Raw genomic sequence first — 16,442 nt, 5'->3', positions numbered from 1 at the left:
GTATCAATAAACTATCCACTGAGTGTGGTGGCCTTTTATCCCAACAATTGAGGGGCAGAGGCAGGCAGGTCTCTGAGTTTGAGGCCAGCCTGGTTTATATGGTGAATTTCAGGCTATATGAGACCTGTCTCAAAAACAATCAGGCAAACGAACAAACAAACAACAATAAAACACTACCACCATCAAAATAATTTAATTATCCTGTTTATATTTTTCTTTCATTTTCAAATTTCATTCGATAAATTATTTTTAGAAGACAAGAAAAAAAGCTAATCCTGATTACCTACAGGCCACAAGATAACGTCACAGTGTTTCAGAGAACAAAAACACCTGGAGGCTTGGAAGTCATTTAGTCCTTGAAGAATCTGGTCATGAAGACAAAGGGGAAGGAAATCTAATTTCTATGCCAGCGCTGACCACTATGGTAGGCATTTCTCGTCCTCAAGCTCTTATGGGAACTGCTGGAGGAGGTGTGTGAAGCACAGTCTGAGAAAGCCAATTCATGCTGATGGGAGTCTTGTGGAGGTGATAGTGCTGGGACCAAGGTGGTCACTTACACTGAAGGCAGAGCACAATTCAGCACTCGGGTGTCTTAGTGAAGTCCACAGCCACAGGTGTCTGTGGCTCCCGTACTCTACAGGATGCACAACCATTCATCTCCAAAAGTCCTGTAGCCGCACTGTCCTAAGCACTCTGCCTCAAACCTGAGAGATTCTCTTCGCTCCAATCTCTTCCTATTTTTCATGCTCAAGCCGTAGAGAGTGTTAGCTACCCAGGTCTCCTATCTAAGGGCAATGCTCCACACAGGTTACCACACACATATTTAGAACCTTTTTGGCAGATGCCCAGGTGCTGATAACACAAAGCAAAGCCTGAGTTCAAAGAAAGACTTTCAAAAGGAGTTGGTGAGCAGTTCTACAGCCTGAGGGAGGAGTGACAAGCCCTTCAGACTTTGTGATGGGCCAGGCCTGAGCCAGCCGTGGTGATGGAACAGGGGCGAGGACAGCCTTGGTATCTGTTCTCATCACACAGCAGTGTGGAGCAGTGTGTCAAGGACTGAGTCTGAGAATGGCCAATTAAGGGCATCACACCTTCCTTTAAGGATCTTGGCTGGTTTGCTCTGGGTCTTAGCAAATGAACTCTCTTTTCCGCCTCAGTGGAGGTTAGAGTCCCATATCTTTTCCTTGTCCTTACCCATGCTATGGCAGTGAAAAACTCCTCAGGGGTACAAGCAGAGCAGTAGGCTAGGGGGAAGGAGGTTGGCTTCGGGATAACCTTTCTAAGGCCATTATTACAGAATATTGGTGAAAATCTGGCCGCAATGGTGGTGCTGGAGTCATCCTGAAAGGAAGGAGTCCACCTGGAAGCAGGACCCATTTCAAGTTACAAGGAAGGTGGGAGTAAGCTGGGCATAGGCTTTGGCATCAGCCGCAAAGGGAAGGGCGTGTCCGGCAGCAGCCAAGCTTCACCTAAGGCCAGGCTGGCTCCTCAGGAGGGCGCCAGTTAAGGAAGGTAAGTCCGGGAGGGGCTCGGACAACCTGGGAAAGAGAAAGGACCTACGAACTATGCAGGATACCCCCCACCCCAACCACAGATGGGCGGGGCCATAGGCAGCAGGTGTCCAGGCACCCAGGGTGTGAGGAGGATTATAAAAAGGGAGAGGAGCCTAAAGGGTGTCCTTTTGGGGGCTTAGGGGTTCCGACCTTGTCCTTGAGAATTTAGAAGCAGGCCGGTCGCATTCTCCACAGCCCAAGACCTCCCTGAGCTGTGGCGTGCAGAGCCTGTCACAGGGCCGAGGCTTCGGACGTCCACAGCATCTGTTGGCCGGACACAGGTCCCCAGCCCTCCCGCTGGGCACTCCCTCAGTGTGGCCCGGCCGCTCTACCCCGCTCTGTGCGGACTCCCTCCCACGCCGCGGCCTCGCCACGCTCTGTCCCCTCACATCACCAACCCCCCACGTGGCCTACTCCCCTCTCCCGCCCCTAGAGGCTGCACCCCTCCGGGCAACGGTACCTGGGACTCTCAAAGCTGCACCCCCTGCGCCGCAGCGCCGCCCTCTTCTGCCGCAGGAGCGCAGCGGCCGCCCCGCCGGGTTCCTGTTCCATCGCCCCGGGCGGGGGCCGACGGCTCGGGCACACTCGGGTGGGCTCGGGCCTCGGCGGTGTTCGGCCGGACGCTCAGCTAGCGCGCCGCAGCCCACGCCCCGCCCCGCACCCCTCACCGGACCCAAGCCCCGCCTCTGTCCCGCCCCAAACTCCAGCCAAGCCCGGGACCTCAGGCCCCGCCCCGAACTTCAGCCTAACCACTCCCTCATACTCTCCACGGGGCCTAGGCCCCGCCCCTACCATAGCAGGTTCCCTTAACATTCCTTAGGATTTACGCCCCGCCCATACTCTAGCCGCCTAACCACGCCTCAGGCTTTAGGTCCCGCCCCACCCTAGCAGCCTAACCACGCCTCAGGATTTAGGTCCCGCCCCACCCTAGCAGCCTAACCACGCCTCAGGCATCAGGCCCCGCCCACCCTAGCAGCCTGACCATGCCTCAGGCTTTAGGTCCCGCCCCACCCTAGCAGCCTAACCACGCCTCAGGCTTTAGGCCACGCCCCTACTCCAGCAGGTCGCAACCACCACTACCACGCCTCTGGCTTTAGGCCTCTCCTCTGCCCCGCCCCCATTCTAGCAAGTACGCCTCTACCGAACCTCCCCGGCTTTAAGCCCTGCCCCTAACCTATCCAAGTCCGCCTAATTTCTGGAGCTAGTCTTAGGCACCGCCCTGATCTCCTACCGAATCCTCTCCCTTAGGCCCGTTTGAGGCCTTAGCCCGCCCCCTGCCTCGCCCATAATCTAGCAGATCCTCCGTCGCCACTCAGTTGGATTTAGGCCCCGCCCCCTCCCCGCCCCCAATCCAGCCTATCTGAATCAGGTTCAGGTCCCGCCCCTGTCCTCCCTTGCCCCGCCCCAATCAGGCAGGTCCCCTCTCAGCTCGCTCAGGCTCCACCCATGTCCCGCTCTAAGTATCAACCCTTACCTATTAATGGACTCAGGCCCCACCCCAAATCTTTATCCAGTCAGTCTCTTTGCCCTTCAGCTTTGCCAAGGCCCCGCCTCATCTCCTAGCCAAACCCACCTCATGCCCTAGTCTGGACACAGGCCACGCCCCGAGTTTCTGATCTCCGTTTCCCTGGCTCACCTCGGACCAGTGCAGGCCCCACCCTGCCTCTACCCGGAGCTCCAGCCACGCCCCTCCCGAGCCAGCCTCACCAGCCCTCCCTCCGCGTTTCTATGTAGCGTATGCAGGCCCCCAACGCCCACCGGCTCCGCAACTTCGTTGGGTCCACTGTCCATCACTTCCGCTCTTCACCATCCCCACAGATCTAGGCCATGCCCACCTACCCCTCCACCACAGAGCGCTGTATCGGTCCTCCACACAGCAGCTCCGCTTGCTGGCTTCGCTGCTGACCCTCCTCACCTCAGCACCTCCTGGTCCTTTCTATCGTAGTACCGCCTTCTTTTGGGGGCCGCCTTTCTCCATGTCCCGCCCACAGGCATGGCCCCCCGACCCTGGAGCTCCGCCTCTTCTCCCTTGAAGCTGAGGTCTGTACTTGGAGCTATTCTGCGTCTCTCATCCCTTGGCTGTTCTGCCCTAAGATCCCTCAAGCTTCCCTGCCTACACTACAAGCCCCGCCCATCTAGCCCCGCCCACGTCGCCTCTTCTTCACTTCAGGGGTGCCTGGATGATGCGGGTCTTCCTGGATGAACTGGGGTCCACCACGAGGTACTCAAGTTTGTAGCTGGAAGGGTGAGGAACTCAAGAACTAAATCAGGACTTCTAGATCTTCCTCTGGCTTGCTCACCTACTTTTCTTACCCAGCCAAGTCCCACCTGCCTCGAGGTACCACCACCTACAGTGGGCTGGACCCTTCACAGTGCCACCACCACCACCACTACCAAAAATCCTCAGTCTACAGGCTAATCTGATGGAGGAAACTGCTCAATTGAGAGTTCGTTTTCCCAAGTGTAGGTGTGTGTTAATTTGTGCAGCAGGGCTTTCACTGTGATCATGCGGTCTGGTCTCCCTTGATGCTGCACACTCAGGCGAGACAGGAGCAAGCAAGAATGGGTGTGTATGCCTGGGAGCTGCCACTGAGATCTCCGATCTAGTTCTCTAGTTCATGCTTTCCTGCTCATTCGCGCTCCCGCTCCACGTCTCCCTCTCTTCCTCTGTCCAGCGTTCCTTCCCTTCGCCTCTAATCAAACTGGAGTGGGTTTGCTTTTTGCATCATGACTTCCTCCCAACATCTCTTTTCAGGTATCACATTGACTGGAATTCTCCCTCAGTAATCTCTGCTTTTCTCAATGTTCATCCTTTCCTCTCTGTCTCCCTCTCCCCAAACCTCGCTCCTACTACCAGCTTCCTCAATGTTCTGCAACTTCTAATCTGAAAACTCCCAAGGCCCCTGTTTCTTAGGCACTCCCAGACCTTCCTCCAAGAGACCCACAATAACGTCCCTGTCCTCTCCCTCCTATATATTTACATGCCAGTTACTCTCAGATCAGTCCTGAACAGTCTATACCTTCATGTCTGCATGTAGCACAGCAGCTGCCTGCCAAATTGACTGCATGTGACACTAATAAATGGGACGATATTTATTGGAAAACACATTTAATTTCAAAGTAAACAAAGATGTCTGTACATGAAAGTATTTAATTAGTGAAACAATTATTATCAGTGTAACAAGCTGAAAAATACAGCAACTTGATACAAGACTGAGGTAACAAAATACTTCACAAAAAATCTAAAGAATCCCAAGGAGGGATGATGTTCCATGGTTATTGCAGATGAGACAATTTACAAATGTTAGAGAAAAATCCTCACACAACTGCATGCAGGGTCTGCTGGGGGAAAAAAAGCTTGGGAGGTGTAGCAGATTTAACAAGAAACAGAGTAAGATGTAGAGTAAGATGTGAAAACTCATTTCCAGTTTACTTGGAAGAACACATAAGAAATTGAAAACTACTCTCTATACAACATTTTGAATGCTAAGTGGGAAAACATGCATTTTGGCACAAAATTTATTAAAGAGTATACCTCACTAATAAATACTATTACTTCATTACTGAATGGTCACAGTCCTTCCAAAATGGCTTGCTGCTGTGAGTGGCAATTTGGGGCTGTCCACGGGACACACACTTGTGCAGCAGCAGGTTACAAGGTGGACCAAAGTTCAAGTCCTCGGCTCCCAAGGACTTGCAGCTCCCACTCATACTGTATTTGAATGGAACACTGAAGTTAGAGTAAACAGGGAGGGGAGGGAGTTGTGTATTCTGCAAGCACTCAGACCCTACTCTCTCATTCTACCTTTGGTGTCCTCCTGGTAACCATTCTTGAACAAAGACCTGTATCTGGCTGTTCAGAGCCAGACAGCCTCCAGTGTTGGGACTCCAGCTAGTACTCATAGCAACTTACTCTCCCAACATTCCCATTCAGTCTGAAGTCTTCCTGGAGGAACCAATGCACAAGATTTGTATTCAGGGGTAGAGGAGAGGCAGGGTCTTGCCAAAGTTGGCGTGCGAGGTGGTGATTATTTGATCACTAAGTTCTACAAAGGTCAACATTGGATTTGTCTTGTTTCTAGCCATTTTCAGTCTGGGTAGAGCCTGGTGCATAAGAAGTATTCACTAGAGATATGGATGAATGTTTGTGCAATAAATACACTTTCAAAAGAGCTTTGTGCAGGGTGGGGTTTTTTGTTTTTGTTTTATAACATGAAATCACCCAACATATCAATATGACATAGGGTCACACAGAAGAGAAGCTGTGCTTTTGGCAATATTCAATAGAGGTTGCAAAGCTCTGGACCCCACATGCAGATGAAAGCAGTCTTGGCTTATAAATGGCTTCCCAGTTTTACAGATCATTTTCCATCTGAAAATTGATATTAAAAAATAAACAAGGAAACAAACAAAATACCAGCACACCTTTCTTAGGCTTGAGAGGCAAGAGTTAAGTGATGGAAGAGACTCTGGCCATCTTGGTAAGAAGGAGAAATACAGAGAGCCTGCTAGCAAGACACGGCTGTGTCCACCTGCCCAGCATCTTGGTCCAACAAATGCCCCGGGGCATCTGGTCAGGGGAGGGGAAGGGCCAAACTCTCCTGCTGGCTTATGTAGGAGAGTGGTTCAGGTGCTTCCTACCAAGTCCAGTCTCCACAAGGTATCTTGCTTGCCAGCATACACTTGGCTAACTTTGAGTTACAAAACTTGTACATTAAAGAGGGACAGAGGTTACTCCTATTGTAAGTGAATGGGCTTTTCTTGGGACTTCATAATACTACCAGCTGCCCATCCCAGTTTCTAAACAGCATTCTACAGCTCTCAGGTTGGGGTGCCATGGTCTGTCTGCAAGGCAGTAACTGGCAGGACCACCAACAGTTTCACAGTATGTGTGCTATGGACAATGGAGCAAAAGTGCAGAACGTTTTCCTTCCAGGCTAAGAATCCACCTAGGACCTCTGCCCCTGTTATGTGACCTGGCCACCTCCCCTGTGACAAGCCAGCACTGGGGATATTAGCACTGAGCTTGTATGCTTGGCCTAAGTCCTTGCTTGGAGAGCCAAATATCTTTTAACTCCATCTACAGGGCTCTCCTGCCATGTTCGAGGCTCACAAGAGTCCCATGAGGCTTTTCACTAATAAAGTCCAAGCAGTTGTCTTCAAGAGTCCATGATAAGGATGCTTGTGGGAGGGGAGGGAATTTGGTTTCAATTAGGGAGATTAAACACTTGGAAAATAATTGTGATTGTGCTCTTTCAGATTAGGCCTGGAAGAAAACACTTGTGTCTGGTAAGACAAACCTGTAAAGGGCAGAAAGTTCTCTGAGTGGGACTGAAGTTCTGGGGCTTTTGATGTCTGACACTGATCATGTGAGAACTCAAAAATGAACTCCAGAGCAGAGGCGCCTCAAGGAGACTAGAAGCTGACATGCTGGCTTTCTAGGAGTTAGCAGGCAAGATCAGGGTTGGTAGAGGTTAAAGAGTGACCATATATGGTTCTGCTTGGAAGTGTCTGACACTGTCCTTCATCTTCTGGATTCTAGCTGGAACGATGTTGGAAGAATCCGGTGCACACACCTGGACCCCTGGTGTGGGTGGATGTGCAAGGCAGCTGTGGTCAAGGTTTGATGCCATCAACTTTACCACGTGGAGTTTCTCTCAGCATGAAAATATCCAGGCTCTGACCACAGGAAGGCTAGCTTCAGAGTACAGCAAGGCTTGACCAAAACGTACCACCATGGTGACAACTACTTGCCCCCACCAAGTCATCCACATGTTTAGAGCCATGTCACCATTTGTTTGTAATGCAGTGCTTTCTGGTGGCAAGTTCATGGTCATGGTACTGTCTGCAGCTTCTCCACTGTTCTTGGGGCAGACTCAAGATTGGTTAATATGATACCTACAGGGACCCAGAAATTCAGCCTTTTCCAGAAAACTGAGGGTTTTCTTGTCAGAGTTAGGGTATCCAGATTGAAAGAGGAAGAGGAAGAGAAGAGGGACAGAGAGCATTAGTGATGACAAGGGGCAATACACTTGGATTAAAATGTGCAAAGTGAAAATCACCTTACTTATGACAACAGGTGACAGAAAAAGGTTCATGAATGCAGAGGCTGGACATCTCACTCCCTAGGGTTTGGCTTTCTTGTCACCTGGTCATCAACAACTGGGCCCTTGGACTTGGAGAACTTGCTGGTGACTACATTTAGAACAAGACTGAGGGGGCTTAAGGCCTCCGTGTCACTCAGCTCCCTGTGTGATCAGGAATCAGTGTGGCTGGCCCTGGCAGTGGTGGCAAGGGTGAGAAGACAGGAGCACAATTCTGTCCTGTGGGAGAATGCAGGGTGGCATAGCTTCTGACCACCGATCACTATGGGGGCCTCCAAGCTGCTGGGAGAAAAGGCCCCAGATTCCCACACCAGCATGGCAGGAGTGGGAAAGAGAAGGAAGGCCATAGGCCCACCAGGAAAGCTCATGGCAGGGAGCAAGCAGGCCAGTGTCCAATACACGGTCCTGAAATGAGTCTGCCTCAGGCGGGCTGACAACAAGACCCAGGAGGGCTGGGGCCCAGGGAACGGCCGTCCAGATGAATAGCACCCATAGGAACAGAAGACGAGACACGATTTAAGGCATCGTTTGTTTACGGTAAAAGAACTCAAGGGACCCTTAACACGGAGCTTCTGGACTCCCTTCAGACTTTTCCTAGAGGACAAGGCTGTAACTAAAGCTTCAAGCAGGGCCTCAAAGCCAGTAAGTATGTGATGTTACGAGTCTTGTGCCAAAATGTATGTTTCTCAGAGAGCTCTCTCTCTCTCTCTCTCTCTCTCTCTCTCTCTCTCTCTCTCTCTCTCTCTCTCTCTCTCTCTCTCACACACACACACACACACACACACACACACACACACACACGCATACGCAGAGGATGCTTTTGGGGTATACAAAATCTGAGGCGGCCCTGTGGGTGAGTGGCCTGTGCACTTGGGGTGTAGCAAGCCTGCCCAGCAGCCCATCTCTGCTCCCCAGCCCTCTTGAAGATTACCACCATCTACTCTGTGTGCAGCACGAAGCACGGAGAACCCAACATGGGTCAAATGCTCCCCTGATGCAGAAGCAGCTGGTGAACAGACGATGGTCCAGAGAGGTGTACAGTTTGGGGTCTGACAACCACCTGGTGGGGTGCTGCTGCAGGATGATTCATGAGAGTTGCTGTGGGTTGATAGGTGGATCTCACACTGGGGAGCCATCCAGGACTGTGAGGCCACAGCCATATTCCTTGAGTCCAGCTATGAGACTCCAGTGCCTTGGCCCACAGCTTACGCCCAGAGCTGCTCTCCTCCGCCAGACCTAGTCTAGGCTCTCAGAAGCCTTTGCTGTCACGCCAAGTCCTGCAGATACTCATTCAAATGACATAAGGTTTGCGGGTACCTAGAAGAGAAAGCTTGCCCTTTTGTCAAAGTTTCAATCCACAGAAAGGGTCAAGGGTAGGGTAGTCCCTACAGTTAGGGCCTTACAAGTATGGGGAGGGAAGGACATGGCAATGAGAACTGTCACTGGGGAGTAACTGCCTGTGCCAGGCAATACTCTGACTGTTTCATATGCACTGTTTCTGGAGTCCTCACATGAACTCTATTGGGCAGATGCTAGAAGGGTCGCCATAATGAAGATGAAGAGACTGAGGCCAAACATAGAGTCAGTGCTGGGACCTGAACCCGCGGTCTTCAGCACCATCCTCTCAGTCAAAGACAACTAACTGTGTTTGGGGTGTGGTGGTGACTGTCTCTGAGGGGAGACTAGGCCAGGGTGTGGGAATGTCTTAAGGGAGGGTGGAGAGTGGCTGAGAAGGTGCAAGTATGGGAAGCTCATCTTCTCCAAAACCTCCCCACAGGCTGCCAGTTCCCTGCCAGAGCGCTGCCTGGCCCTCAGCTGCCTCTAGACCCCAGCTCTGAACTTCCCCCTTTGGTATTACTTTTGTGTTCTAGTCGGTATGATCAGACATTATTTCACAAAAAAAAAAAAACCCAAAAAAACAAAAACCCATCTTGGTATCAGTTTCACCAAAACGAGAAATCAGAGAAAGATGCAGTTCCAAGAATGTTCATGGCCTCATAGGAGCAAGGAACAGGGAGGGACTCAGTTCTGAGATGACAGGCAGAGCTGATGGAGAAGAGAGGTGTGGCAGTGACCCTGTAGCCACACGTGGTGCGGAGGAGCAGGGAGCAGGGGGAGCACACAGGCATGGCTGTTTCAAGTGAGGTTTTACACTGTGAATGAGGGCTGGGCATAGCTCAGCGGCAGCACTTGCCTAGCAGCTGAGGCCTGGGTCTCCTCCCTAGGACCACAGTAAAATAAGACAGGGAAGTAACACACACCAGGAGAGGAGGGGAGTTAGGGAGGGAGAGACTGACTTAGGGGGAGGGGCGGTCTCAGGACCTGTCAGGGTTTCTAGGTTCTGTCTGAGGTGAGTATATAGTGTTTCTCTACTGCTGTTTTTGGCTGTTGTCTTCTTTGGTTGTTTATGTAGCCCAGGCTGGCCCCATGATCTTCCTGCCTCAGCCTCCTGAGTGTTTCCACACCTAGCTCTACTGTTGTTTGTTTCTCACACACACATTATAAATAAGCTTAAGTAGATTCAGTGTCAGAACAAACAAGTTTAAGACGTGCAACTATTACTGATTTACGTAAGCCTCTACCATGGAGTATTGAGGTTGTCCCCAGGTTTTATACATCACAGTATAAAAGCAAATTGGTGAAAAAGCAAATTGGAAATAAAAAAGAAACAAGGTATAAAAAGACAATCCTTCTTTCCCTAGGTCTGACACTGGAGACAAACACATGACAGGACCTGGCCATGGCATACAGTACTGGCCAGTGCATGAAACCCCACTGAGGAGTCTCCGGGACAACATGCCAGTCTGCTGCATGTGTCTGCTGCACTTTCTGGCTGCTGTTATTCCTGAACATGAAGTCACTCAGGCCTCCCCTTGCGGCTCCTGGCTGAGATTGTCTTGTCCCCCCACCAGGTGCCTATCTCAAGGCTGCCAGGCAGACCTAGAACCACATGGCGTCTTGCATACAGGTCCTGGGGCCGCCTATGTATGGCTGGTGAGCTACTCTTTGCTGTGATAGCTCAGGGAAGGGAAGGAAGCCCAATGCTGATGAGACTGGAATGGAGGATCCAGGTTTTCCTCTTAATGCATTGCCGCAGCAGCGACCTCGTTCAAGCTTCAGCCTCTTGCTCTCCTTGTTGCCCTGAGATGGCAGTGGGCGCAAATCACAGATATTCCCATCACAGAGATGGGCAGTGACACTGATGTAATGGGTAGCTATAAGTAAGCTTGGCCAGGAGTGTACCTCTATGGCAGACCAATTACCCAGCATGCTTGAGGCCCAGGGGTCAACCTCCAGCACCACTGAAAAAGCCTTTGTCTGTCTATCTGATCATCTATGCCACAGGTAAGTAAGCACTCTAAAATTATACAATTATAGTTTCTTGTGTACCGCCGTAGAAATCTTACATGAATGTGCTCACATACATACAGTAAATCTTCACATATATTTAAAGAAATGAGATCATCCTTGCCTACTCCAAAGCCTTTTGACCTCCATAGGCCTGCCACCATCTTGCTGATAGCTGTCTGGTGTTGCTCAGGGGTCTCAGGCAGGCTGGAGGTTTCTGGTGTCCTATCATGGACAGCACCACAGTGAATGTGCTTTGACATTTGGTCGTGAGGACAGGGTGGGCACACTGCAGTCCCACAGGTCAGAGGACAGGGGTGAGCACACCCACAGTCTCACAGGTCGTGAGGACAGGGTGGGCACATGGCACCCACAGGTCAGTGTACTCTGGGCTTCCTTGTGGCATCAGTGCTGCCCGTGTGGCATGCAGGAAGCAGGACACTCCGACTCAACCCCACCTTGTGTTAAGGATGGAGGCTGTCGTTCCTGGCTCTCTGTCTGGGACAATGACAGGGACTCTCAGTCAGGAGCTACAAGGTGCTGAGAATCAGGTGAACTGAGTTGGGTCCCAGCTCCACCATTCACTCACTATGGCACCTTGCACAAGTGTCCTTCACTTCCGAGCCTCAGGCTCCTCTGTGTACAATGGAAACACTAAGAAAACCCACAACATAGGGACATAGAAACACTCTGCCAACGGCTGCACGTAAAGCCATGGGTGTCAAGGAAGGGGGTGGGAACAGCAGAGGAAGAGGCTAGACCAGACCTAGGTCCAGTAGCCTTGCCTGGCACATGGTTGTCCCTAAATATTTTATATATTACTAAGACACTCCCCAGGTAGCAGGCAGAGAAACAGACCTATTAGTCGGTTTGCAGTTTCCCTATGAAATCAGCTCTGGGGGACAAACTAAATAGATGCTAGAGCTGGAACACTGGATGACATCACACTTGCCACCTCCCTGTTCCCCAATGGATATGCATTGGGGTCTGTTGCATTTTTTTAGTGGTCTAGGCCAGGCTTCATTCGTGCAAGGGTTGCCTTGACTCATGGGAAAAATCTTAGAACAGGTGCCTTGGGAGCATCCCTAGTGGGCGCTGAAGGAAAAAGGGAGACCTGCTGTCTAAAGGTTTCTGGTGACATGCAAGATCTGAGGAAGTTACCTGAGGCCTGTTGCTTTTACACGCATCATCCAAATGCTTGTGCCACAGTATCGCATGAAAACGGGAGCCCGTCTGGAACTTGTAAACATTGCCTGATATGGAAAGGAACCCCTGGTTAGGAAGGACACGCAGGAGGGCTAGCCTGAGTGTGCTGGGGGGGCATGAGTCTGTATGAGTAAGAAAAGCTGCCCTAGGCCAGGGTGAGCCCGCATGGCAGGCCAGGTATGTTTGGGCTTAAGACCCTTAACAACCAGGTTCCCAGCAGTTCTCAAACCAGTGTTTTCAAACATATGAAATAAAGTACAAAGAAAGTCACCGACACTGAGACTCCATACTGCACTGCCTACACAGCGTGCTGTGCAGGGAGTCTGTCTGTCTGTCTAGATCCTAGAGCTGGCAGCAGATATAACACCATGAGGAGCACCAAAGAGGTCCTGAGATGTCTGCAATCAGGCTTGCTGTGGAAATGCCTAGAATTTCTCCTGGAGACAAAACCTACAGAATTTCTGAAATTCTTGCTGATGCTTACATTCATAATGGAAGGAAGACAACCCTACTTGACACTGAAAACCAAGATACAATTTTTCCTATCTAATTTATAGACTCCTTTAATTCTATCAGTAGCATTGCCCCCTGACCTCATGTCCCATTGCTTCTGCTTGGGGACAATGCTTTCCTCTAGGCTTGTAGTCCTCTGCCTGTGGGTTGTGAACCCTTTGGGGGTTGCATATCAGATATTTATATTGTGATTCATAACAGTAGCAAAATTAGTTATGAAGTAGCAACAAAATAATTTTATGGCTGGGGGTCACTACCACATGCAAACTCGATTAAGGGTCACAGCATTAGGAAGGTTGAGAACCACTGCTCTAGGCTCAAAAAGAAGTGGCTTGTGGTCCCCATGGCCACAAGGGCTCATGGAGCTTGCACGGGCATAGCTTTCTTCCTAATGAAAACCTCACTGGCCCTGGCAGTAGGTGATGCACACTCAGTCACCCCAATATAGAGCAAAGGGCCTGACAATCGACTGCCTCTCTACCCAAAGAGCTCCTTGAGGTGGTTGGGCACCCTTACTTCTCAGCTGCAACTATAGGAACATAAACTTATAGAGTCCCCTGGACTGGACCCCTCTCATCCCTCCCAGGGAACTTGTTAGACATGATATGTCTTGGTCTCTAGGCAGGTCTGCATACCCCAAAGACGAGCTTTATGTGGCCCGATTCCCCGGATGACTTGTCTGTGCGTGGCTCTGAACTCGTACATGTCTATTACTGTAGAAGCATGGGTAAGCGTCTAACTATGTGGCTGCTGTTAGATCTGTTTTGTACGTTGGGACACCAAGGAAGCTGGATGTGGACGGCTGGACATGTCAGTGAAGACAAGGTTCCTGGGCAGGATGGTACCAGGCCCTTTAGTGGGGAAGTGGGGGAAGATCAGCTTGGAGCTTTTGGAAGTCACGTGGGTTCTGAGTTGCCGTTGGACCTGGACACTGTGCAGTCTTATAGTAAAGCTACGTTGAGAGTCCCTGAAAACCAGGACCCAAGACCCTCCTGGTCCCAAGGTTTTGCCTCATCTAACATTGGTTGCTATTTACTCTATGACCCTTGGGCTACAGACTGAGAGAGGACAGAGCCATTAAAGTCAAAGGCAAGGTCACGCTCACTGCTCAATGGAAGCACCAACCAAGGTGTAAGCAGCAAGAGGGACTAGACAGGGCGCCACACAAACCTAGGGTAAAGGGAAAATCGTGATCTCAGAACTTCAGGGTACACATGTGCTTAGAGAGGGAACAGAGGCTCCAGCCCGGTCTGCCACCCACCTTTGTCAGGGTTATTCAGCTGGAAGATGTCTGGGTGCTCGGGGTCATCAGGCAGCTGCACCATCCAGCCTACGATGGAGACCTTCTTGCCAGGTGTAGATTTATACTAGGAAAGAGCAACAGTCAGCTGGGAGGCCTGGGCCCACACCCTTAGCCAGGGAGACTAACACAGGCCAGACAAGGGCTGCACCCTAGCCCTTGTAGCCATGGGGGTCACTCCCACTAGAGGAAGTCCAGCATGGGCCATCTTTTCAGGGGACTTACATGTTTTCTGTCTGTGCCCCGCAAGGACTTGGCTCCATAGTAAAGGAGGGTGGATCCTGAGAGTACAACCCAGTACCTGGTCCACGAGGGCAGCTGCAGAAAAAGGACAGGCAGAGTAATGATACTGGGGAAGGCAGTGGCCTCCGACTGCCAGATCATGGACATGGCCATCCCAACTCATGCCAGCCCAGGTTTCCTCTTCTCTGCCCCCTGTCATCCCTTGGCAGTGCCAGCTCTACCCAGGTCCGGGAGATCTTCTCTCCCTCTTACTCCTTCCTTTCTTCCCCTTGTGGAAGGCGCCTCAGGGCATAAATCTGTGCACCAGGAAAACAGACACGCCAAACTGCCGCCTAGGAATGGAAGGCTCTGGCCATGGGCTGCTCTGACAGACTGAGGGCTGGATTTCCAGGCCTTCAGTAGTGCTTGCATGTCTGCAGGTTAGTCAGCATTATGATACAGTCCTCTTCCTAGTGGGAACAGCTATGCCACAACCAAGGAAAAGGTGTCTTCCAGTCTTTCTGACACAGCAGATGCATAGCAACAGACACATGCTGAACTGAAAGAGGCTCAAAGAACACTTATCTTTACCATTTGTGAAGAATGCAGACATTTTCCATTCTGCTTAAAAATGCTAGTCCCTGGCTGTTGAGATGGCTTATGGGCAAAGGTACTTGTCCCCTACCTCAACAACCTAAGAGTTATTTGTCCCTGGGATTCAAGTGTAGAACTGACTCTTGCAGTTTGTCCTGTGACCCACTATGTACATGAGGTGTGATGTGGAGAGGGAGTAAGTCCTCCCCACGTGTCTGACATGGGGCCCAATGCTGTAGGAAGCTTTTTAATACTCCAGCCTTATGAGACGGGGTGGAAGCTGTCCACCTTATTCATCATCCAAAGATCTAACTGGCAACTAGAGGCACGGCCTCTAAGAACACCTGCAGAGGCAGGGGACAGGGCCTCGGCATCTTCACAGCAGCTGGTGTCTCTAGACAACTCTGTAGACAGGAGTTGGACCAGAGCAGGACAGGAGGCAGAGCAGATTTGGTGAGGAGAGGCAGTATGAGAATGAGACTGCCAATCAAGGAGCTAAAGCTGTCACATGGGGTCATGGTGGCTGCGCCATCCAAGTCTGACACGAAGGCTGGTAGCAGGCATGACAATCCTCCTGATGCCTTGTCCCCATGCTTTCCCCACTGCTGCTCGCATGCTGCTAGGGAGGGAGGCAGTCTACATGGGAGCACCACACGGTGAGCCATGCTGCCTCCTGGGGCTGAGTGTCCAGGCCTTGTCTACCCTCTAGACCCCCATCATGGCTCTAACTTGCCCATGTAAGGCTCTCTCCTCAGATGACCCTCAGGAGGAAACATAGTTTCATCCTAAGTCACATATAGAGAAACTGACCACCCCACCCCCAACCTCCAATGGTTACAGCCAGGGGTAGGAACCTGGTTGGCAGGTGTGGTGGTTTGAATAGGAATGGCCCCCATAGACTCAGGTGTTTGAATGCTTGCCCATAGGGAGTGGCACTATTAGAAGGTGTGGCCTTGTTGGAGGAAGTGTCTCAGTGCAGACACGAGCTTTGAGGTGTGATATGCTCAAGCTAGACTTAGTTGGGCAGGCCCCTGCTGCCTGTGGATAAAGATGTAGAACTCTCAGCTCCTTCTCCAGCACCATCTGCCTGTATACCACCATTCCTCCCACTGCGACAATAATGGACTAAACTTCTGAAACTGTAAGCCAGCCCCATTTAAATGTTTTCCTTTATAAGAGTTGTCATGGTGTTTCTTCACAGTAATGGAAACCCAAACTAAAATCACAGGACTCTAGACCACCTGAGCCAACACTGCCTCTGATGAATCCATGTGTGACTTACTGCAGGCTTCCGGCCTTCCTTGAGCAGGGTTTTCCGTCTCAGAGGCCCCTCCATAGTGGGCACAGTGGCTGAGCTTCCCACAGTACAGGTGCAAGAGCTCGTGGGGCTGAAGGGAGACTCTCAGTTAGATACGGCCCCAGAGCAGCTGAAACCTGGTACCTTCCCACTCACTGTGCCTCCCAGGTGAGTCTATGATGTTCCCATAGTCAGAGGACTCTTGGGGTTGGGCCAAAGTCACCAAAGAAAGAGTAGGTAAGCTCCCTCAGAAAGCTTTCACCAAGTTTCTCCACCTTAGCCTGCTCTCCACTTCCTGCTGTCTG

At 51.1% G+C, this 16,442-nt stretch overlaps 2 protein-coding genes across 11 annotated transcripts in view; both read right to left on the bottom strand.

Moving 5' to 3' along the window:
* Garnl3 (GTPase activating Rap/RanGAP domain like 3) overlaps window positions 1-3,414 on the bottom strand; it is a 140,690-nt gene extending 137,276 nt beyond the window's left edge. For 2 of the 5 annotated variants that reach the window (XM_032902711.1, XM_032902710.1), the window contains exon 1: window positions 2,014-2,204. In XM_032902711.1, the coding sequence (XP_032758602.1) occupies window positions 2,014-2,105 (92 nt within the window). In that variant the 5' untranslated portion in view covers window positions 2,106-2,204. Of the gene's footprint in view, window positions 1-2,013; window positions 2,205-3,392 lie in introns of those variants that run through there. The other 3 variants (XM_032902709.1, XM_032902708.1, XM_032902714.1) reach the window with 3 other exon arrangements.
* Window positions 3,415-8,431: 5,017 nt separating this feature from the next.
* Window positions 8,432-16,442, bottom strand: part of Ralgps1 (Ral GEF with PH domain and SH3 binding motif 1) — a 234,415-nt gene continuing 226,404 nt past the window's right edge. For 4 of the 6 annotated variants that reach the window (XM_032902700.1, XM_032902704.1, XM_032902705.1 and 1 more), the window contains 5 exons: window positions 16,123-16,228; window positions 14,250-14,342; window positions 13,986-14,091; window positions 12,167-12,258; window positions 8,433-8,974 (listed from right to left, as the gene is read on the bottom strand). In XM_032902700.1, coding sequence (XP_032758591.1) covers window positions 8,945-8,974; window positions 12,167-12,258; window positions 13,986-14,091; window positions 14,250-14,342; window positions 16,123-16,228 — 427 coding nt within the window. In that variant the 3' untranslated portion in view covers window positions 8,433-8,944. Of the gene's footprint in view, window positions 8,975-12,166; window positions 12,259-13,985; window positions 14,092-14,249; window positions 14,343-16,122; window positions 16,229-16,442 lie in introns of all 6 variants that reach the window. The other 2 variants (XM_032902701.1, XM_032902706.1) reach the window with 1 other exon arrangement.

Source organism: Rattus rattus, chromosome 5 (genome assembly GCF_011064425.1).
Source record: "Rattus rattus isolate New Zealand chromosome 5, Rrattus_CSIRO_v1, whole genome shotgun sequence".
NCBI lineage: Eukaryota > Metazoa > Chordata > Mammalia > Rodentia > Muridae > Rattus > Rattus rattus.
The sequence above is the reverse complement of the archived record's forward strand: the minus strand, read 5'-3'. Positions and strand labels throughout refer to the sequence as shown.